General features: G+C 39.4%; 1 protein-coding gene across 2 annotated transcripts in view; it reads right to left on the bottom strand.

Moving 5' to 3' along the window:
• Positions 1-24,140, bottom strand: part of RNF141 (ring finger protein 141) — a 47,946-nt gene extending 23,806 nt beyond the window's left edge. The window contains exons 1-3 of one of the 2 annotated variants that reach the window (XM_032638991.1): positions 18,067-18,094; positions 6,168-6,361; positions 3,155-3,263 (exon numbers count right to left, since the gene is read on the bottom strand). In XM_032638991.1, the coding sequence (XP_032494882.1) occupies positions 3,155-3,263; positions 6,168-6,310 (252 nt within the window). In that variant the 5' untranslated portion in view covers positions 6,311-6,361; positions 18,067-18,094. Of the gene's footprint in view, positions 1-3,154; positions 3,264-6,167; positions 6,362-18,066; positions 18,095-24,050 lie in introns of those variants that run through there. The other variant, XM_032638990.1, reaches the window with a different exon arrangement.
• Positions 24,141-25,209: the final 1,069 nt, after the last annotated feature.

A 25,209-nucleotide genomic window follows, 5' to 3' on the forward strand; every position in this document is an offset into this window, starting at 1 on the left:
AGGCCACAACAGTGAGGCCTGTGTACCGCAAAAAAAAAAAAAAAAAAAGAGACATGTACCATAATGTTCACTGCAGCTCTATTTACAATAGCCAGGACATGGAATCAACCTAAATGTCCATTGATGGATGAATGGATAAAGAAGATGTGGCACATATATACAATGGAATATTACTCAGCCATAAAAAGCAACGAAATTGAGTTATTTGTAGTGAGGTGGATGGACCTAGAGTCTGTCATACAGAATGAAATAAGTCAGAAAGAGAAAAACAAATACCATATGCTACGCATATATATGGAATCTAAAAAAAAAAAGGTACTGATGAACCTAGTTGCAGGGCAGGAATAAAGAGGTAGACACAGAATATGGACTTGAGGAAATGGGGTGGGAGAGCGAAGCTGGGGCGAAGAGAGAGTAGCATCAACATATATACACTACTGAACGTAAAATAGTTGGCTGGTGGGAAGCAGCAGCATAGCACAGGGAGATCGGTTCGGTGCTTTGTGATGACCTATGGGGGTGGGATGGGGAGGATGGGAGGGAGGCTCAAGAGGAAGGGGATATGGGGACATGTGTGTGCATATGGCTGATTTGCTTTGTTGTGCAACAGAAACTAACAGTATTGTGAAGCAATTATACTCCAATAAAGATCTATTAAAAAAATAATAAATAAATAAATTGGAATTAGGAGAAGAGTCTGAAGGCGTGGAGATTAATCACAGAATTTAAAGTAATTTGGATGAGAAGAAAGAGGGGCCTGAGCATTAGTTATAGTCTCCTTGAGAGTGTGAACTTTGTGTTACAAGTAAACTCAAGTGAAACCTAGTAGAGGTAAAGCTGAAAAGATCAGCTGGATGGTTACTGTGGAAGAGAGAGCAAGAAAAGGAGAAAGAATGCACAGTTCTCAGAAATGACTTTTGTCACTAGAGTTCTTATAAATTCACCCATGTGTCCTCTGAAGCTGACTTTCAAATAGTCCTGAAAGATTATGTGCAGTGTAACTCAAAGATGACGGGAGTACTGTATGGGATTTACTTAGTCTATTTGAATGGTTTTACATGTTTTAAGCACAGTTCTTCATTTCTTCTTTACCTCATTCCTTTGCAAATTCAAAAGTTGCAGATTCCCAAAGTTCTTTTGGGAGTATGCATATTTATAACACTGTAAAAAACCGCTTATGAACTTAATATAAATATAATATAAACCCCAAAACAAACAGAAAATGGAAAAATATGTGTTTGGTATACAGTTTTTTAAAAAATAAATTTATTTATTTATTTGTTTTTTATTTTTGGCTGTGTTGGGTCTTTGTTGCTGCGTGCGGGCCTTCTCTAGTTGCAGTGAGCAGGGGCTACTCTTCGTTGTGGTGCGTGGGCTTCTCCTTGTGGTGGCTTCTCTTATTGCGGAGCACGGGCTCTAGGCGTGCGGGCTTCAGTAGTTGTGGTGTACAGGCTGTAGAGCACAGGCTCAGTAGTTGTGGTGCACGGGCTTAGCTACTCTGCGGCATGTGGGATCTTTCTGGACCAGGGCTCGAACCCATGTCCCCTGCACTGGCAGGGGGTTCTTAACCACTGCGCCACCAGGGAAGCCCTGGTATACAGTTTTTTGAGTCCAGTAATCTAAGTATAAATAACAAAATGTGATCTTGGATCAAGCTGTATTTCAGTGTGTATTCTGTTACTATGATTTGTGACATATTATACACTATATAAAGTTACACTGCTACCCACACCACACTAGTATCACATTAACTACCTCTGTCATGAATAATGCAAAAAATTTTTGAATGATGGTTCTCTGGCAGCTGTTAAGTGTTTTAACATTTGGACTTAAAAAAAATCAATAAGCAAATGTTCAGTATTGATAGACCCAGCTGAGTGGTATTAAAGAATACTATATATTTTCTCTAAATCAACTGTAAACTTTAACAGGCGCCATTCAACTTCAGGCACTTAGCCAAGTCTGGAATTAAGATCTCTCTGTCTTTGTTCCTCTAATCCTTTTTAAAGTTCTTTTATTACTTAAATAATTAGACCTTCAAATTCGATCAACTAAACACAATCAATCCTACTCCACTTATAGCATAGTAGTGGCAATCAACCCACTGGGGAAATGTGACATATTATTTGGGTAACATCCAGGGTCCATGATACAAAAGAAAAAAATCTCCTTACCCAGGAGTTCTTCATGGATTCATCAGGAGTTGAAATAAAGGCATTCATGAATGCCCAACTTATTGTTTATATGCATATGGGTGATTTTATTGTGTTTTAGAGCAAGGGTTGGGATAGGAGGAAGCTTAATAAAATTCATGCCTTCAATTTCACCAAAAGTTCTATGGCCTCAAAAAGGTTAAGAACCACATATTCTAATCTACCCATTAGTGGATGAGGCTTCCTAATACTCTATGACAGCTGCCATCATATTTTTTAGCACAGTTGATATACTCTATTATCTAAAATTTAAAGATGAACTAAGAGACACTTAATTTTTAAGAAGTCATCTTAGAGCTAAGTAGGGTGTTACTTTAGGATTCCACAGTCAGTTAAATTCCAAAAAGAGAGGTACAAGATAAGGATGAACGTTTACTACCACTTTCCTTGATTATAAAAACCTCTTCTGGGGCTTCCCTGGTGGTGCAATGGTTAAGAATCCGCCTGCCAATGCAGGGGACACAGGTTCAATACCTGGTCTGGGAAGATCCCACATGCCATGAAGCAACTAAGCCTGTATGCCACAACTACTGAGCCCGCATGCTGCAACTGCTGAAGCCCGAGTGCCTAGAGCCGATGCTCCACAGCAGGAGAGGCCACCACAGTTAGAAGCCCTTGCACTGCAACAAAGAGTGGCCCCTGCTTGCCGCAACTAGAGAAAGCCTGCATGCAGCTACGAAGACCCAACACAGCCAAAAATAAATAAATTAAATTAAAAAATAAATCTCTGCTATATGGCAATTATACAACCAGTGAAATTCAAACAGTTAAACTGGAAGGCAAAAATAGTATCAAAACTGTTTTATATGGTTTTACAAATAAATGTTAATAACAACCAAATTATAAACATTTATTTCCACTATATTATATTATACTATTAAATGTGGTTCTAACCACCAAAATAGTTTAAGCTCAGAGTTGGAAATCTCTATCACTCTCACCTTGGTACAGACTACTCGTACAACCACTTTCCAAAAGGCAGAGGAATCAGACCCAGGCTGTACCTCAAAGAGAAGATGTTTTTCCTGGCCAGAAGCCACTTTAGCAGTTCTGAAAAGAGGTAAACACATTCGTTAATTTTATGAAAAGTCATGTAAAATAATGGAGCTACGAAACCAGATTCAAGAAAGTTTAAGACAGAGGAGGAAATGTGAAGAAAACACAGAAAGACAAATAACAATGGTGATTGTAATAATTAGAATTTTAAAATACAGGGATAGAGAATGTTTTGACTATAAACATACAATTTAATTTTCAAGGTGGAAAGCATAGTGGAATGATATTTATAAATCTATTTTTTTCATATCTGTATCTCAATGGTCTTTAAATTTCTAACAAAGACAGCTAGGAAAAACATGTGCAAGGAATCAGGTACTTAAAGAAAAAATTTAGCTGGTTTCATTTATCCATATTTTGACTAGTGCCTCAGATGTATATAAAGTGTGAAAAAATCTTGATCTTGGTTGAGTCCTTCCTTAAGCAACAACACTTATATACCTCTTTGAAGACAATTTTTACAGATAATTTGAAACTGGATGAAGCAAATGATTTTGAGACGCTTATGTAACTTTACTGTCCTCCCCTAGCAGAGTAATTCTGATTTAGAAAGCAACAGGATACTAACATAAAAAATATAACTTTTTAGGATAACTCAATATCGTGCATCAATGCCAATTTAAATCAGTTCAAAGACATAAGTATTGCAGCTCCCTTTTATCATTACTCACATTTCTCTCTGAGCACCAGTGGGGATATCACAGTCAGAACTAAGAAACTTACAGCTAAATAAATTGAGGCCACTGAAAATTAAGTAACTAGCCCTAGGTAACAAAGTCTGCCAGTGAAAGTAGTACTGCCAGTTCCCAGTTCTGTTTTCTAGCTATCAAGCCATGCGTCTTTTGCGTAGGTTTAACTTTATAGTTCTCAGACAGCACTGAACTTGTGAAATTCCAACTCTGACCCAGGGGAATTAGTTTTAAGAAGCAAATCCAGTCAGAAACGTTCTGTGCTAATAAATAAAAGGGAGATACTCTTTTACCATCACCTCTATATTACACAGTAAGCTTAGCTTGAGGATGTTTTCATAGGACACATTTTATCCAGTATCTTTAGGCCAAAAAACAAAATTTCACATAATAGACTAGGTTTTTTTGTATGTAAGTTCTAAGACTCTAAAGGGATGGCAAACGTCATTGATTACTCTTCAAAAGAGTTGACACAATAAACATAAAAATTCCACTCTTATGATACTATTAAATTCTCAATCGAATTTTATTCCTTAAGAATACAGTCTCAGAAATAATGCCTCAAATGCTACCATTTGGATGATCTTTAAAAAAAAAAGAACAAAGTAAAATGCTAGAGTTTTAAAAACCATGACTACATTTTTATTATAAAAGATCAGACAATATACAAATATACACAGTAAAAGGTAAAATCTCCCTTCTCTGCTCCCCTTTTCCATCACCTCCCCAGAGAGCTGTGTATATCTTTCCAGTTCATTTTCTACGCATTTATATATATATATCTACACAGGATCCATCCATATATCCATACAGGGCTTCTTTTTGGTTTGTCTGTTTTTAATGAGTGAAATCCAGTGTTCTTAAAAGAAATGATCTTCTAAGATAACTTTTAAGAGTTAAGAATGTTTTATTCTTCATGACTGGCTAATAACAGGACACTCCAGCCACGTCCATAAAAAGACTGCATTTCCTTCTCTTTATCTAATGTGTTCGAAATGGCCAAGTATAATATGTCTCTTATCCAATATAGTTATTGCAAAGCTTAAGGAGTACATTCATGTATTTTACCCTAAACTATTAATAGTGACTATAATATAAATTCATATATACTAAGTGGTTCCAAACTGCTTGGTGATTTTGTTTGGCCTTTTTGGGGTTCAAGGAGAGGTAATATGGGATAGTGGAAAGATCTTCAGACTTGGGGAAAGCTGGATCTGCCATCGATACCTAGGTAATCACTTTAGGCCTCAGTTAAAATGTCAGACTGTCAGCAGAGTGCCTTGCACATACTATGGGCTCAGTGAACGTTAGCTAAGTTGAATAGACTAAAGAAAGAACCTTTAAGATCTCATTTAAAAGGCAATGCCAATAAGTTATAACTATACCCCCAGGGAGACAGAAGATACATATATAAAGAGAGTTGGATATGGGTGCTGCTAGAGGAAGACTTAATAGAAAGAAGTGATATCTGCTCTCCTGTCACTAAGGGAGAACACACAAACAAAAATGGAATATTTTAAAAGTGTAACAATCTGGGGTCATTCAGGGACAGAGCTCGGTATATTTTAATAGCTTCTATACAGATCAGTATAAAATTGATTTAATAAAGAATAATTCACAAAGAGAAGGCTGTTCTATTGGATGTGCTAAGGAGGCAGAGAAGTTTATACTCCATCTTAGAAATCTATTCAAGAGTTAAATAGAGATGTAAACATGATAGCTAATTAGAAAATATTTATAAACAAAATATCTTATTCTTCAGTGATGAGAAATGAATTATTACCGTATATATATATTTCTCTGGCAAAATAATGGTTCAATGAACAAACACAGAAGATTTATTTATTAACTAGATGAATTGGTTGATATTCAGAAACCTGAAGTGCCCTTTGACTATCCTAGGCGCCTTTCTCTAGATGACTAACTGGTATATTCTCTTCTGTTATGCACCTCCTTCAGTGCTTTCAAACAAGGGTCAATTTACATGCCTGTGGTCAAAATTCAGTTTTAAGTTCCTTCTGTTCGTTTAGTCCTATGACATATTTTTAGATAGCTACATAGAAAGTCTTATAGTACTCAATAAATATTTGCTAACTGCTGCTGAAAGCATTCTCTTACCAACCAATATGTGTGGTTATCTCTCAGACAGTCATAACACTGGGGCAATATGTCAGGGGGAGAAAATAAAATGAAAAAGAGCAAGTCTTACACATCATTAAGTTCTGCTACTCTTCCAAGAAATTCTTCATAAGTTAAGGAGCCACTTTCTCGAACCAATGTGACATGTTTTGCTACTTTTTCTGGTAACTTGTTAAGAACCAGCTGCGTCTGATCCGAAATTTGCTGTCCCATGATGAAATGATGTCTTATGAAATCCAAAAAGAGTGTTGCTTCACATCGTTTCTGTCAAATATACATAAAAGTTACTTTTACATGTAATATACAAATGGCAACATACCCATTCCTTCAAGAAAATAAAGCAAAACAGGAATACTTTTAAGTGAGATCTCAACAGACTTACATGAGTCTAAGGTGGAATTTATTTAAACAACTACATTTTAAAGTAAAGATTTACAGTTCTGTTTTTTAAAGATCATACAGGTAAATGAGAATACAGGATTCATTTATCTTATTGGGAGGGTGAATTCCTATAATTTTGCCAAGTTAAAAACCATTACACACACACACAGAGGCATTTAAGTGATTGTATTTAATAGGAAGTTTGTTTACCTCATATAATTTTCCTAAGAACATTTCCTGACTGCTTACCATGTCAGGCTCCAAACTAAGGGCTTTCATATATTATCTCATTTATTTCTTACAATAACCCTAAGAGGTAGGCATTATTATATTCCTAGTTGACAGATAAGGAAATAGAATTGAGTGACTTATCTAAAGTTAAACAGCTGGGGACTTCCCTGGTGGTGCAGTGGTTAAGAATCCACCTGCCAATGCAGGAGACACGGGTTCGATCCCTGGTCCAGGAAGATCCCACATGCCAAGGAGCAACTAAACCTGTATGCCACAACTACTGAGCCTGCATGCCACAACTACTGAGTCCATGCACCGCAACTACTGAAGCTTGCGCACCCTAGGGGCCGGGGACTGCAACTACTGAAGTCTGCATGCCTAGAGCCCGTACTGTGCAACAAGAGAAGCCACTGCGATGAGAAGCCCGCACACCACGACGAAGAGTAACCTCTGTTCACCACAACTAGAGAAAGCCCACGCGCAGCAACGAAGACCCAACGCAGCCCCCCAAAAAACGTTAAACAGTTGGTAGCACTTCCCTGGTGGCGCAGTGGTTAAGAATCCGCTTGCCAATGCAGGGAGCCCTGGTCTGGGAAGATCCCACATGCTGCAGAGCAACTAAGCCTGTGTGCCACAACTACTGAGCCTGTGCTCTAGAGCTGGCAAGCCACAACTACTGAGACCGGCGTGCCACAACTACTGAAGTCCGTGCACCTAGAGCCCGTGCTCTGCAACAAGAGAAGCCACCGCAATGAGAAGCCTGTGCACCACAACAAAGAGTAGCCCCTGCTCACTGCAACTAGAAGGAAAGCCCGCGCACAGCAATGAAGACCCAACACAGCCAAAACTAAATAATAAGTTTATATGAAAAACAAACAGTTGGTAAATGGTTGAAGTGAAATTTGAACTCATGTTTTTTAGATTCTAGTGCTTATATTCTTTAACGCTATGATATACTGTGATGTATAATCATGATATAGATCAGCTAAAAAATTTATTGTAGAATTACTTTATTTATAAATGTACAACTTAATTTTAATTGTAAAATATATGTAAATTAAACAGACTTTTTAGCTAATTCAACTATGTTACATTTTCTGCTTAGAAAAAAAAGTGCTTTTGCTTTTTAACTCCTCTAGGTATTTATTTATTTATTTATTTATTTTGCGGTACGCGGGCCTCTCACTGTTGTGGCCTCTCCCATTGCGGAGCACAGTTTCCGGACACGCAGGCTCAGTGGCCATGGCTCACGGGCCTAGCCGCTCCACAGCATGTGGGATCTTCCCGGACCGGGGCACGAACCTGTGTCCCCTGCATCGGGAGGCGGACGCTCAACCACTGCGCCACCAAGGAAGCCCGGTATTTATTGTTTAATTAATTATTTTTGGCTGCATTGGGTCTTTGTTGCTGCATGCAGGCTGTCTCTAGTTGCGGCAAGCGGGGGCTACTCTTCATTGCAGTGCATGGGTTTCTCATTGCGGTGGCTTCTCTTGTTGTGGAGCACGGGTTCTAGGCATGTGGGCTTCAGCAGTTGTGGCTCATGAGCTCTAGAGCGCAGGTTCAAGAGCTGTGGCACATGGGCTTAGGTGCTCCAGGGCATGTGGGATCTTCCCAGGCAAGGGCTTGAACCCATGTCCCCCGCACTGGCAGGTGGATTCTTAATCAAGGTGCCACCAGGGAAGTCCCTCCTCTAGGTATTTTTAATTTCGAATTTATATAACTTGTTTTCTAAATATGAAGGTGATATTTTAGTTAAAAGGCTGGATCACTACTTTAATAATCTACTATCAATGTAGATCAACAAGTTACTGAATTGACTTAAAATTTAATCACAAAACATTTATTTAATAATCACTCTAAAGTCTTGAAGGATATAATTCTATGTATTGTGGCTAGAGAAGAGTTGGATGTGTTTATTCTAGACAGTTTTTTCTCCTTTGGTAAATAATGATTTATCAAAATATTAAGCACGGAGATATGGTTAAAATAGAAAATAAGATAAATTTTTAGTATATATGTATCCTGATATATTCTACAGCTGAATAAGGAAATCCCAATTCAATACGAATACCACTAATAATAGTAAAATCAACTAATATTCGTTCACCACTTCTACTGTGTAACACAATCTTCTAAGTACTTTATATGTATTCATGAATTTAGTCATTTAAATCCTTATGATAACCATTTCACAGATGAAGAAACAAGATAGCTAAGGAAACAAGCACAGAGAGGTTAAATTAATAAAGTCACAAAGCGAATATTAGACTTTTAAAAAAAAATAAAGTTAGAAAAAGAAAAAAGCATTAAAATTAAAAAGAATCTGATCCTCCCCCCTCCTACAAGAAATTCCATTTTATTTACACGTCAAAGACTATCATTTTACTTCACCTGAATTAACACTCATATCATATAAAGCAGGTGAAACAGTAACAAGTTATAGTAAAAATTTGTCAGGAAACCTGCTTTATCATTTAATCAAAAAAATGAAAAGTTATAACTCTAAAATATAAAATATATAACTTTAAAATATAAAATCATTTATAATAAGAGTTCTCAGTAACCATAAATATGCAAATTTTGCTTTGTATTCAAATTTAATGTGTTATACTTGAGGTTTATTCTTTTAGTCACATTAAATATAGGAAAAGTACAACTGTTCTAAAGAGAAAAACTCAACAATTACTGTTTTGAATCTGAGCCTACTTGGCAATGATAAATATGAATTAGAGACAAATGAAAGGAAGTTGTTGAGGAAGATCCAGGCCACTAAGAAAACATCTCTGAAGGCAAAATTATATACTTTAAATATAGCCAAATGGATTCACAGCAATCGTATTCAAAGAGAAACAAAGATTTTAGCTTAGAGGAGGTCTCTAGAGTACTCAACATTAGTAATTTCTGGATTTCATAGTCTAATAAAGTCTCAAAGCACCATGGTGTTGCACATTTATTTCTATTCTAAGTAAGGATAGTTTCCAAAAATAAATGAAAAAATCCCTAAAACTTAACAAAAATTTAAAGAATAACTTATAACCTAGGAAATAGAAGGATATAATACTAGAATAAAAGTCCTTCCCAAGAAGGCAGTAATTTCACACTGACATATACTACATACAGTAACACTATGGTCCTTATTTTTCTTGTTCTAATCCAGATGTGTGAAAAAATCATCAGGAGCCAAAGGCTGTACACTGGTGTTAGGGAGCCACTGTTACATGGCCTTTTAAAAAATTAAATTCAACAAGCACCATATGCCTGGCACTGTGCTGTGTTCTGGGGATACAACAGTGAGTGTAAGAAACAGGGTTCTTGCCACCATGGAGCATCTGATTCAGTGGGGAAGAGACAACAATCACACCAATAAATACATAATTTCAAAATAATAAGTGCTAAGCCAAACAAGTATAGGGTACTGAAAGCCTATAAAAGGGGGACTTGACCTAGTCTTGTGACAGGGAAGAAGTCCTTGGGCAAACATTTGATTTGCTATCGGTCAGAGTTCGCCAGAGAAGAGAGGGATAGAGGCACGGCAAGGGGAGGACATTCCAGGCAGAGGTTATAGAAAGCGCCTAAATAGGAAGGAGTATGGTGACTTTGAGGTTAAAAAAAAAAAAAAAAGCCAGAGTGACTAAAGCCTAGGCAGAAGGAGAGGGAGATTGGCACCAAGAGATGGGATGTTTACCATTTTTGTTTATGACACAAAGATAAGACTGCATGCCTGCCCAATCTGTGGATGACTGAAACTGGAATGAATGAATAATGTCCACAGAATACCAGAATCAAGACTGAAAATGGATACTGATTTTCTGAAATAGAATAAATTTTTATGTCAAATATGACTAAAAGTTAAATCCTGAATATGTTTTGAAAGGCACATAAAGCACATAGGTAAGTTATGTTTAAAAGCAAATAAAATATAAAAGCTCTGAGGGTTCCAGTCAAAATAAGTAAACAGTAAATAGCGATAAGAAAGATGCTAAAATAATCCTAAACTCTTGCTAGAAGCAGATGTCCAGAGCAAGAGCCTAGTTCCACCGTGCTCTGTAATGGTTCCAACACACAAGAGTTCTCTAATCAGCTCTAAGCAGTGACACTTTTAAAGGGCACTAATCATTTGAATATATTTGGGAAAGCACGCAAGATGTTATGGATCTAGAAGAGGAAACAAAGCAATTTATTCTAGATAATCATACTTCAGTAACAACATGGAGCATGGTGATAGGTTTGTTCAAACACCTGAAGAGCTTTCATGTGGAAGAGGAAGTAATATTTACTTTATATAATTACAGAGACCAGAATGGCCAGTATAAATTAGGCTGATTTCAGGTCAATATAAGAATTTCCTATCATCCATAATTATCCAGAAGGGTTAAAGGCTGTCTTGCAAAGCATGTGAGCTTGCATTCACTGGAAAGGTGGAGGTGTTTAAGCAAAAATAAGAAGTTCATCTAATTAGTGTTTTAGAGAAAATTTTTGCTTTAATGAGAAGTGGAGAAGGCAACCTCTAACCTAATATTTCGCTCCCAAAGTGAAACTTAAATTCCCTCTAGCATTCCTGTACTGATTTAATAAAAATGCAATAAAATATCCTAATCAACGAAAACTTTAAATTATACCTACAATTCTTAACAAAGAAAAATTAAACTTTTGAAATATATGGTCTTAAGATTTCATGTAAAATATTAATGATAATTTAATCAATATGCCCACCAAACAGATATTAAAGAGATTTAGTTGTTTGTTTATTGAGTTACAAAATGGACCCTTTTAAGAGGTAAAATTGTAATTATATGCAGATGACATGATAATATATATAGAAAACCCTAAAGACTCCACACAAAAACTACTAGTACTGGTAAATAAATTCAACAAGGTATCAGGATACAAGATTAACACACAGAAATCTGTTGCATTTCTTTACACTAACAATGAAATACCAGAAAGGGAAAGTAAAAAAAAAAATCCCTTTTAAAACTGCACCCCCTCCCCCCCCGAAAAAATACTTAGGAATAAACCCAACCAAGGAGGTGAAAAACTTATATGCTGAGAACTATAAAGCACTGATAAAGGAAACTGATTCAAATAAATGTAAAAATATTCTATGCTCTTGGATTGGAAGAATTAATATTGTTAAAACGACCATACTACCCAAAGCAATCTACAGATTTAATGCAATCCCTATCAAATTACCCATGACATTTTTCACAGAACTAAAACAAATAATCCTAAAATTTATATGGAGCCATAAAAGACCCAGAATTGCCAAAGCAATTCTGAGGAGAAAGAACAAAGATGGAGGCATAACCCTCCCAGACTCAGACAAAACTACAAAGCTACAGTAATCAAAACAGTGTGGTATTGATACAAAAACAGACATATGGATCAATGGAACAGAACAGAGAGCCTAGAAATAAATCCACACACCTACAGTAAATTAAACTTTGAAAAAAGAGGCAAGAACATACAACGGAGAAAAGACAGTCTCTTCAGTAAGTGGTGGTGGGAAAGCAGGACAGCCACATGTAAATCAATGAAGTTAGAACACTCCCTCACACCATATACAAAAATAAACTCAAGATGGCTTAAAGACTTAAATATAAGACATGACACCATAAAACTCCTAGAAGAGACCATAGGCAAAACATTCTCTGACATAAACTGTAGTAATGTTTTCTTACGTCAGTCTCCCAAGGCAATAGAAATAAAAGCAAAAATAAACAAATGGGACCTAATCAAAATTATAAGCTTTTGCAAGGCAAAGGAAACCATAAACAAAACAAAAAGACAACCTACGGACTGGGAGAAAATATTTGCAAACGATGCAACTGACAAGGGCTTAATTTCCACAATACACAAACAACTCATACAACTCAATAATAATAATTTTAAAAAACCCAATCAAAAAATGGTCAGAAGACCTAAATAGACACTTCTTCAAAGAAGACATACAAATGGCCAATAGGCACATGAAAAAATGCTCAGCATCACTAATTATTAGAGAAATGCAAATCAAAACTACATGAGGGAGAGGAATCAAGACGGCGGATGAGTAAGACATGGAGTTCACCTCTTCCTACAAATACATCGAAAACACATCTACAAGTGGAACGACTTGCACAAAACATCTACCAAACACTGGCTGAAGACCTCAGACTTCCTAAAGGGCAAGAAAACCTCTATGTAACCAGGAAGGATAAAAGAAAGAAAAGAGACAGAAAAGAATTGGGATGGGACCTACACCCTAGGGAGGGAGCTGTGAAGGAGGTAAGGTTCCCGCACCCTGGGAAGTCCCCTCACTGGCGGGGAGAACAGCCTGGATGGAAAGGGAGCTTTGGAGCCTTGAGCAGAGTGCAGAAACCAGATTGTGGAAGGCAAAATGGAGAGTGACCTGAACAGACGTTGGTACCGTCACCTTGTACTCCCCAGGCTGAGACACTTGTCCACCGGTGTGGGTGGAGGCTGGGTGCTGAAGCTCAGGTTTCGGAGGTCAGACCCAGGGAAAGGACCAGGGTTGGCTGTGTGGAGACAGCCTGAAGAGGCTAGAGTGTGGCAACTGAGGGTGTGCTCAGAAGAAGCCTGGGCCAACCAGAGAGGCAAGGCGCCACTGCTGGGGGGTGTGCAAGGAGAGGGGTGGGACCACTGTAGGAGCTTCCTTCCCTGCACGCATGGTCTCAGGCAACAGGACACCACCTACACAAGCTCTGGGGGCAGGTGTGAGCTTCCACTGCCACTGTGGGCTCCAGAGACAGGCACAGGCCACCGCCACTGTCACGATGGGCTCCAGAGGTGGGCACAGGTAGCCGCCACCACTAAGAGACCTGTGAGCAGGATCCAGTTGCTGTCCCTGCTGTCCTGGGAGGGCGAGGGCCAGCGCTGCAAGACCCATGAATGGGCGCCAAGTGTTGCCCCCACTGTCCCGGGGGGGCGTGGGCCATCGCTACTGCTGGGAAACCTGTGAGCAGGCGGCAATAGCTACCCCCATCATCTGGGGAGTGTGCACAGGCAGCGAGCAGGTGTCAAGCACTGCCCCTGCTGTCCAGGGAGTGTGTGGGGTACACGGGAGGAAAAGTCAATGCTGTCCCTGCTGTATCAGGTGTGCGCATGGCCTGCTGCACCTACACACCTCATATCAAAGGAATTACAGCTAACACACACGAGGAAAGAGGCAGCAAGCATCCAAACCAAAAGCAACCTCTCGATTCCCGACAAGATGGCAGAGTAGAAGGACTTGAGCTCACCTCCTCACGTGAAAACACCCAAATCACAACTAACTGCTGAACAACCATGGACAAAAAAGACTGGAACCTACAAAAAAAGATATTTTACATCCAAAGACAAAGAAAAGCCACAACTAGATGGTTCGAGGGGCACTTCTGCAATATAATCAAATCCCATACCAGTCGGATGGGTGACCCACAAACTGGAAAATAATTGTATTACAGAGATTCTCCCACAGGAGTGAGAGTTCTGGGCCCCATGTCAGGCTCCCCAGCCTGAGGGTCTGGAATTGGAGCCCCCAGAGCATTTGGCTTAGAAGGCCAGTGGGCCTTGAGTGCAGGAGCTCCACGGGACTGAGGGAAACAGAGACTCCACTCTTGAGGGCGCACACAAGATTTCATGTGTACTGGGACCCAGCACAAAGAAGTGACTTCATAGGAGCGTGGGCTAGACCTACCTGTGGGTTTGGAGGGTCTCCTGTGGAGGCAGGGGTTGTCTGTGGCTCACTGTGGGGGTAAGGTCACTGGTGGCAGAAGCCCCAGGGAATACTGATAATCGTGAGCTCTCCTGGAGGTCCCCATTTTGGCACAAAGACCTAGCCCTACGCAACAGCCTACAGGCTCCAGTGCTGGACGCCTCAGGCTAAACAACCAGCAAGACAGGAACACAGCCCCAACCATCAGCAGACAGGCTGCCTAAAGCTGTACTGAGGTCACAGCCACGCCTAAACACACCCCTTGACATGGCCCTGCCCACCAGAGGGACAAGACCCAGCTCCACCCACCAGTGGGCAGGCACCAGTCCCTCCCACCAGGAAGCCTGAACAAGTCTCAGGACCAACCTCACACACCAGGGGCCAGACACCAGAAGCAAGAGGAGCTATGATCCTGCAGCCTGTGGAAAGGAGTCCATCCACACAGAAAGTTTCACAAAATGAGAAGACAGAGAAATATGCTCCAGACAAAGGAACAAGATGAAAACCCAAAAGAATAACTAACTGAAGTGAAGATAGACAATCTACCTAAAAAATAATTTAGAGTAATGATAGTAAAGATGATCCAAGATCTGAGAAAAAGAATGGAGGCACTGATTGAGAAGATACAAGAAATGTTTAACAAAGAGCTAGAAGATTTAAAGAACAAACAAACAGAGATGAACAATACAATAACTGAAATGAAAAACACACTAGAAGGAATCAACAGCAGAATAAATGAGGCAGAAGAACAAAGAAGCAAGCTGGAAGACAGTCGTGGAAATCACTGCTGCAGAACAGAATAAAGAAAAACCAATGAAAAGAAATGAGGACAGTCTCAGAGACCTCTGGGACAACATTAAACGCACCAACATTCACATTATAGGGGTCCCAGAAGGAGAAGAGAGACAGAAAGAGCCTGAGAAAATATTTGAAGAGATTATAGCCAGAAACTTCCCTAAAATGAGAAGGAAAACACTCACTCAAGTCCAGGAAGTGCAGAAAGTCCCATATAAGATAAACCCAGGGAGGAACACACCAAGACATATATTAATCAAACTGACAAAATTAAAGACAAAGAAGAAATATTAAAAGCAACAAGGGAAAAGCAACAAATAACATACAAGGGAATCCCCATAAGGTTATCAGCTGATTTTTCAGCAGAAACTCTGCAGGCCAGAAGGGAGTGGCATGATATATTTAAAATGATGAAAAGGAAAAACCTACAACCAAGAATAGTCTACCCAGCAAGCTCCTCATTCAGATTTGATGGAGAAATCAAAAGCTTTACAGAGAAGCAAACCCTAAGCGAATTCAGCACCACCAAACCAGCTTTACAACAATCCTAAAGGAGCTTCTCTAGGCAGAAAAGAAAAGGCCACAACTAGAAACAAGAAAATTACAAATGAGAAAGCTCACTGGTAAAGGCAAATATAAAGTAAAGGTAGGAAATCATCCACACACAAATATGATATCAAAGCCAGCAACTGTGAGAAGAGGAGAGTACAAATGCAGGATATTGGAAATGCATTAGAAATTAAGAGACCAGAAGCTTAAACAATCATATATATATATATATATAGACTGCTATATCAAAACCTCATGGGACCTGCAAACCAAAAATCTACAGTAGATACATACACAAAAAAGAGAAAGCTATCCAGACACAACACTAAAGATAGTTACCAAATCACAAGACAAGAGAACAAAAGAGAAGGAAGAAAAAAGACCTACAAAAACAAATCCAAAACAATTAACAAAATGGCATTAAGAACATACGCATCAATAATTACCCTAAATGTAAGTGGATTAAATACATCAACCAAAAGACATAGACTGGCTGCATGGATACTAAAACAAGACCCGGATGTATGCTGTCTATAAGAGACCCATTTCAGATCTAGGGACGCATACAGACTGAAAGTGAGGGAATTGGAAAAAGGTATCCTATGCACATGGAAATCAAAGGAAAGCTGGAGTAGCAATACTCATATCAGACAAAATAGACTTTAAAATAAAGACTGTTACAAGAGACAAAGAAGGACATTACATAATGATCAAGGGATCAATCCAAGAAGATATAACAATCATAAATATATATGCACCCAACACAGGAGCACCTCAATATATAAGGCAAATGCCAAGAACCATAAAAGGAGAAACTGACAGTAACACAATAATAGTGGGGGACTTTAACAAACCACTTTCATCGATGGACAGGTGATCCAGACAGAAAATCAATAAGGAAACACAGGCCTTAAATGACACATTAGATCAGATGGACTTAATTTATATTTATATAATATATATAAATATATATTTCCATCCAAAAGCAGCATAAATATATATAAATATATACTTCCATCTGAAAGCAGCAGAATACAATTTCTTCTCAAGTGCACATGAAACATTATCCAGGATAGATCACCTCTTGGGCCACACATCAAGCCTCAGCAAATTTAAGAAAACTGAAATCATATCAAGCATCTTTTCTGACCACGTTATGAGACTATAAGTCAATTACAGGAAAAAACACAAATATGTGGAGGCTAAACAATATGTTCCTAAACGACCAGTGGATCACTGAAGAAATCGAAGAGGAAATCAAAAAAATACCTAGAGACAACTGCAACGAAAGACAAAGATCCAAAACCTATGGGACACAGCAAAAGCAGTTCTAAGAGGGACGTTTATAGGAATATAATCTTACCTCAGAAAACAAGAAAGATCTCAAATAAACAACCTAACATTACACTTAAAGCAACCAGAGAAAGAAGAACAAACAAAACCCAAAGTTAGTAGAAGGAAAGAAATCATAAAGATCAGAGCAGAAATAAATGAAATAGATGAAGAAAACAGAAAAAAATCAATGAGCCTAAAAGCTGGTTCTTTGAAAGGATAAACAAAATTGAAAATCCTTTAGCCAGGCTCATCAAGAAAAAAAGGGAGAGGGTTCAAAACAATAAAATTAGAAATGAAATAGAAGTTACAACTGACACCACAGAAATACAAAGGATCATAAGAGACTATTACAAACAACTACATGCCAATAAAATGGACAACCTAGAAGAAATGGACAAATTCTTAGAAAGGTACAACCTTCCAAGACTAAACCAGAAAGAAACAGAAAATATGAACAAACCACTCACAAGTACTGAAAATGAAAGAGTAATTTAAAAACTTCCAACGAAGAAAAGTCCAGGACCAGATGGCTTCACAGGCAAATTCTATTAAACATTTAGAGAAGACTTAACACCTATCCTCCTGAAACTCTTCCTAAAAATTGCAGAGGAAGGAACATTCCCAAGTTCATTCTATGAGGCCACAATCATCCTGATACCAAAATCAGACAAAGATACCACAAAAAAAGAAAATTACAGGCCAATATCATTGATGAACATAGACACAAAAATCCTCAACAAAATACTAGCAATTCGAATACAACAATACATTAAAAGGATAATACACCACTATCAAGTGGGATTTATCCCAGGGATGCAAGGATTCTTCAATATCCACAAATCAGTCAGTGATACACCACACTAACAAACTGAAGAATAAAACCCATATGATCGTCTCAATAGATGCAGAAAAAACTTCTGACAAAATTCAACACCCATTTATGATAAAAACTCTCCAGCAAGTGGGCATAGAGGGAACTTACCTCAACATAATAAAGGCCATATATGACAAACCCACAGCTAACATCTTTCTCAATGGTGAAAGGCGGAAAGCATTCCCTCTAAGATCAGGAACAAGACAAGGATGTCCACTGTCACCACTTTCATTCAACGTACTTTTGGAAGTCCTAGCCATGGCAATCAGAGAAGAAAAAGAAATAAAAGGAATCCAAATTAGAAGAAGTAAAACTGTCACTGTTTGAAGATGACAAGATACTATACATAGAAAAATCCTACAGATGCTACTAGAAAACTACTAGAGCTCATCAATGAATTTGGTAAAGTTTCAGGATACAAAATTAATACACAGAAATCTCTTGCATTCCTATACAGTAACAACAAAAGATCAGAAAGAGAAACTAAGGGAACAATTCCATTTACCATTGCATCAAAAAGAATAAAATACGTAGGAATAAACCTACCTAAGGAGGCCAAAGACCTGTACTCTGAAAACTATGAGATGCTCATGAAAGGAACCGAAGATGACACAGATGGAAAGGTATACCATGTTCTTGGATTGGAAGAATCAATAGTGTCAAAATGACTATACTACCAAAGGCAATCTATAGAGTCAATGCAATTCCTATCAAATTACCAATGGCATTTTTCACAAAACTAGAACAAAAAATTTTTTTAATTTGTATGGGAACACAAAGACCCCAAATAGTGAAAACAATCTTGAGAAAGAAAAACGGAGTTGGAGGAATCAGGCTCCCTGACTTCACACTAAACTACAAAGCTACAGTAATCAACACAGTATGGTACTGGTGCAAAAACAGAAATATAGATCAATGGAACAGGATAGAAAACCCAGAGATAAACCCATGCACCTATGGTCAATTAATCTACAACAAAGCAGGCAAGAATATACAATGGAGAAAAGACAGTCTCTTCAATAAATGGTGCTGGGAAAACTGGACAGCTACATGTAAAAGAATGAAATTAGAACATTCTCTAACACCATGCACAAAAATAAACTCAAAATGGATTAAAGACCTAAATGTAAGGCCAGACACTATAAAACTCGTAGAGGAAAACATAGGCAAAACACTCTTTGATGTAAATCGCAGCAAGATCTTTTTTGATCCACCTCCTAGAGTAATGAAAAGAAAAACAAAAATAAACAAACGGGACCTAATTAAACTTAAAAGGTTTTACACAACAAAGGAAACCATAAACGCAAAAAGACAACCCACAGAATGGGAGAAAATATTTGCAAAGGAAGCAACTGACAAGGGATTAATCTCCAAAATATACAAACAGTTCATGTAGCTCTATTTCAAAAAACAAACAACCCAATCAAAAAATGTGCAGACCTGGGCTCCCCTGGTGGCACAGTGGTTGAGAGTCTGCCTGCTGATGCAGGGGACATGGGTTCGTGCCCTGGTCTGGGAAGATCCCACATGCTGCGGAGCGGCTAGGCCCATGAGCCATGGCCGCTGAGCCTGCGTGTCTGGAGCCTCTGCTCTGCAACGGGAGAGGCCACAACAGTGAGAGGCCCACGTACCACAAAAAAAAAAAAAAAAAAAATGTTTAGACCTAAACAGACATTTCTCCAAAGAAGACATACAGATGGCCAAACAAGCACAAGAAAAGATGCTCAACATCACTAATTATTAGAAAAATGCAAATCAAACCTACACCTCATGCCGGTCAGAATGGCCATCATCAAAAAATCTACAAACAATAAATGCAGGAGAGGGTGTGGAGAAAAGGAAACCCTCCTACACTCTTGGTGGGAATGTAAATTGGTACAGTCACGATGGAGAACAAAATAAAGGTTCCTTAAAAAACTAAAAATAGAGCTACCATATGATCCAACAATCCCACTCCTGGGCATATATGCAGAGAAAACCATAATTTGAAAACATACATGCACCCCAATATCCATTGCAGTGCTATTTACAATAGCCAGGACATGGAAGCAACCTAAATCTCCATCAATGGATGAATGGATAAAGAAAATGTGGTACATATATACAATGGAATATTACTCAGCCATAAAAAGAACGAAATATAATGCCATTTGCTGCAACATGGATGGACCTAGATTTTGTCATACTGACTGAATTAAGTCAGAGAAAGACAAATATCATATGATATCACTTATATGTGAAATCTAAAAAAATGGTACAAATGAACTTATTTACAAAATAGAGTCACAGATGTAGGAAACGAACTTATGGTTACCAAGGGGGAAAGGGGGAGAGGGATAAATTGGGAGATTGGGATTGACATATACACACTACTATATATAAAATAGTTAATATTGGCCTACTGTATAGCACAGGGAACACTACTCAGTACACTGTAATGGCCTGTATGGGAAAAGAATCTAAGAAAGAGTGGATATATGTATATGTATAACTGATTCACTTTGCTGTACACCTGAAATTGAAGTAATGAAGTAAGTCAGACAGAGAAAAACAAACACCATATGCATCACTAATACATGGAATCTAAAAAAATAAACTAGTGAATATAACAAAAAAGAAATAGACTCACAGATATAACAGAGATCAAATTGGTGGTTACCAGTGGGGAGGGGGAAAAGGGCAGGGGCAAGATAGGGATAGGGGATTAAGATATACAAACTATTGCATATAAAATAGGTAAGCTATGAGGATATATTGTACAACAAAGGGAATATAGCCAATATTTTATAATAACTATAAATGGAGTACAACCTTTAAAAATTATAAATGACTATGTTGTACACCTGAAACATATAATATTGAACATCAATTATACCTCAATAAACAGTACCTCCCCCCCACAAAAAAAAGCAAATGGTCCCTTTTGTTTCTGCATTGTTTTGAACTGGTGTCCTAACTTTGAATAAAATTTATAATTTGAGGCAGCATATTAACTTGTTATCTTATAATTCCACTTGGTATCAGGTATCTGGGAAACCTGATTATTAACTCCTCAAATTAAAAAGGAACAGTGGGGGCTTCCCTGGTGGCGCAGTGGTTGAGAGTCCGCCTGCCAATGCAGGGGACACGGGTTCGTGCCCCGGTCCGGGAGGATCCCACATGCCGCGGAGTGGCTGGGCCCGTGAGCCATGGCCGCTGACCCTGCACGTCCGGACCGCAATGGGAGAGGCCACAACAGTGAGAGGCCCAAATACAGCAAAAAAAAAGGAAAATTGGTTCTCAACCTGGTTCAGTGGAGAGGGCCCAGGATTTACAATTCATTTTGAATACCATAAAATGATAAATGTCATCATCCATCATGGGCATAAAAATATGACTCTGTGATCTACATGCAATAAAACCACAATCAAGGGTACATGCATGTTCATGAAACAATCTGCTGAGGCCACCCTCTTGTCACCCGCCACAGGTTTTTCAATGTTCCTCTTTGGTGACTAGGCACATTCTTCTATCACAGCACATATCATCAGTTAGGTCACTTGACCATCCCCCTCTATGAGCTTCTTGAGGGTAGTAGCTGTGTTCTCTCTTCTGGCATATACATAAGCACACAATAAATGTTTATGAATGGATACAGTAAATATTGCTGACAGTTTCTGGTTTTTTATTATTAACTTAGTATTCTTTTGAGTTTTGTTAACTTGTTCAGTCATCTACTAGTTGCAGAGAAGCTGAAGTTAAAAAAAAAATACATGGAAGAAAAAATATAAAATTGTAAAAATGTATCATTAATGTTTATGTAAATTGAGCAATTTTCATTATTTGGTATAAGCAAAATACTTCCCTCTAGAAAATGAAACAGTAGTATTGAACAGGAACTTAATTTGCAAACCACTGGCATAGAATTCAGCAAAAGATAAATCTCTGGTCAAGACTTCTCAAAGAACTGGCAGCTCTCATACTATTGTGCCCTATAATTTAGTCCTTTCAAGCAGGATAACAATGTGCTTTCAAAAAAACATTTGAAGGATTTTCTAAATAAAGAATAATTGTTATTTTGAAACTCTTAAGAATATCAAGGATTCCAAAAATGCCACATTCCCTAGTGGGTGGTAACATAACACTTGATCACTGCTTTTTCTAACAAAATGAATTGCTGTAGTTCAAATATTCTTTGTAAAGCTATAAAAATCACATCATGGGTAACTGGAAAAAAAAACCTTCATGAAAATTTAAACCATATCCATTCATAAAAGGATTAAAGCAAAGATGAAAAGCCTGGAAGTACAAGATGACTAGCTCACAAATACTGCAGTATTTAGAAAACCTCTCTGAGACCTCCATGAAATCTTGTATCAACTTCTTTAGTTACAGAAGAGATATTTATAGTTGAAATAATCATCAACTATTTTCACTGTTAACTCCGTTTTAGCATCAGTGAAAAAAACTAAGTACTAAAAACTAGGTCCCTATTTTATTACTCATTGTTTACTCAAACTCTAGATCTGTAAACAGATTATCAGCTGTCCTGCAAGACAAGAAAGTAACAGCAGTTATTACAGACCATAGTGAAACTATCAGACTAGTCAGAGCCACTGTAGAGTCTAGAATGTCTGTTCCGGGGTCAAAGGCCTTAATCAAACAAAAATTTTATGCAAAGAAAAATTACAAAAGGATAGTACTTGGAGACTGAAAACATGGGTTTCTGATATCACCAGGGTGCTTACTAAATACATTTCATATGTGGAAAATGCACTAACTAGACTTGTAAGAATTTTCTCTGGACATTCTCTGCCTTTGGGGGAAGAGAAAGGGAAAGGAAGTGTGTCAAGTGCTTAAATGTGAACTTAGAAGGATCAGACAACACACATCAAATATAAAACTCACTTCTATCAAATGACAAAGAACACATTTTGGAAACACACAAGCATATCCTGGAGGGAAATATTTAGAAACTGCAGCCAGGCAGCATCAGAGGAAAGGAGAAATATTCATACTATTTTTGAGTTCTTAATTCAGAAAGCATCACTTCTTAGGGGGCTTTCCAATATAGAGGCGACTAATTTAGGATCGTTGGTCCGGGGCACCTCATGTGCCAGATGAAATTCAGAACGGATGGAGCTCATTTTATAGCAGGAAGAATGGGCGCGCGGGGAGGGAGGGAGGTGGAAAAGAATCACTTCATGCATAAGATCTAAGAGTTATAAGCCACAGGAAGTGTCACGGCCGCTTTAGACATACGCCAGAGATGAGAACTGCATCACCTGGCACGGTGAAATAGGACAGGGTCAGAACACGGACGTACACTGCAATTTTCAAGGGGCTGGGGATAAATTTGAACAATAATAGTAAACTCACATTCTGTAACACGATAAAAATAACAAAAAAATCATTTCAAAAGCGACACAGAAAGTTTCCTTTCCAAGAATGAATACTACAAAGAGTAGCCAGAAAACTTCTGGTCTCTGCCGGGTCTCACGGTGGCTGGTTCGACAAGGCCAGGCCTTTGGCAAGAGGAGCTGCCTAAGCTAATTTAGAACGGGAGGACGGGTTAAGTAGACGGACTTGGCCATTTCTGAGCCATCACCCAGGCAAGGGTTTCTAACTGGGGTGTCCAGGGCGGGGCGCGCGCACAGGTTTCTAGCCTCACTCGCGCGTTAACTCAACACACCCACCACCCTTCCGCCACCACCCCGCCTCAAGTGCACCTGCACTCGGAACCAACAGCCACGTTTGCTGGCCGACTGACTGCGCCGGCGGCAACATTCAAAAGAAGATCCGCGCTCGAGGAGGAAAAGCTGTCTCCTGATCCCCCTGAACCACTCCCCCCGCCCCGCCCAAAACAGGACAAGCCACTTCCACGCTCTGTCACTGGAAACCACTGGCTTAGAGACAGTATGACCACGGAAGGGCCTCCCAAGCCAGCTCCACACCCTAAGCCGAGGCCTAGAGACGGCGGCGGCGGGTCGGGGCTTGTCTCCCCACGAAAGCCCGGCGCGGCACTCGAGGCCTGGCCCGCGTTTCTCCTCCCTGTCCGAGGGCTGTGGGGCAGTGCAGGGGAAGCGGCGACAGACCAGCGCTACGGAGCTCACCCCAGGTTCAAGGCATCGCGCTTCCGGCAGCAGCAGCGAACCCTCGGCCAGCCTCTCAGAGCCGCAGGCGGCGGCGGCGGCTCCGGCCGTTACCCTGTCGCACCTCAGTGACGTATAAGGCGTGCCCCACCACCCCCGCCCCAGCGCGTTGCTTAGAAACGATGCCCAACCTTCCTCCCCAGAACTTACGCTAGCTAGCTCAGCTTCTCCTGGGGACCTGCGAGGCCCCGGCCCCGAAGGCCGTCCGATAGGAAAGTGTGGCGGCGGAGGCCTAGGAGGAGGCCGTGCCCTAGGGGCGGCGGAAGAGGCCTCGCCTGGCAGGCTCCTCGAGGCTAAGGCTCCGTGGGGCCTCAGTGGGTGCGGCCTGGCGGGTGCTGGCTCTCCTGGCCTCATCCCCTGAGCGAGAACCCAGCGGGTGGCAAAGGCACTGCGAGCCCCAGTTTGGTCAAGGGTTGGATTCCAAGCCACTACTTATTAGGCCTCCAACCTCCCACTGGTTATAGCTACACAAAGAGCATCTCGTTTCTTTATCATGAAAGGGGCCCATTATGCTCACCTAGCTAGATTAAGAAGCATAAAAGAGAATATATAGGAAGTAACCAGCACAGAGTCCAAAATGGTAAGCCCTAGTAAATGGCAACTATTATTATTATGAACACATGTTGGCGAGATCATGGCTTTTCAGAACGTCCGTAGTGGATAATTGCTGTATATTAAGCATCTGTTGTGTGCCAAATACTATACTAGGCACTTTATAGGCATTGCTCTTGTTTAAATAGTTCGCTTAAAGTTGCACAGCCAATAAACAGCAGAGCAAGGGTTTAGACCCAGGTATGCCTCTCACTATCGCCTTTATGCTTAGCAGCTAAATTAAACTACTTCTTATGCTTGTACATGTTGCCACACTCATCCTTCCCCAGTCACTTGTAGATTTACCTTGTGAGAACTAATCTTGCCCTCTAATAATAGATAATATTTGTTGACAATTTACTATGTGCCAAGGCCTGTTCTGAGTACTTTAAAGGTATTAATTCATTTAATCCGCACCGCAGTCCTATGAGGAAGGTATTGTTAATACTTTCATTTTACAGTTGAAGAAACAAGCTTAAAGTCAAGTTTTCCAAGGTCAACCAATCAGTAAGGAGCAGAGGCAGATTCA

This window comes from Phocoena sinus, chromosome 8, assembly GCF_008692025.1.
Source record: "Phocoena sinus isolate mPhoSin1 chromosome 8, mPhoSin1.pri, whole genome shotgun sequence".
In the NCBI taxonomy this organism is placed as follows: domain Eukaryota; kingdom Metazoa; phylum Chordata; class Mammalia; order Artiodactyla; family Phocoenidae; genus Phocoena; species Phocoena sinus.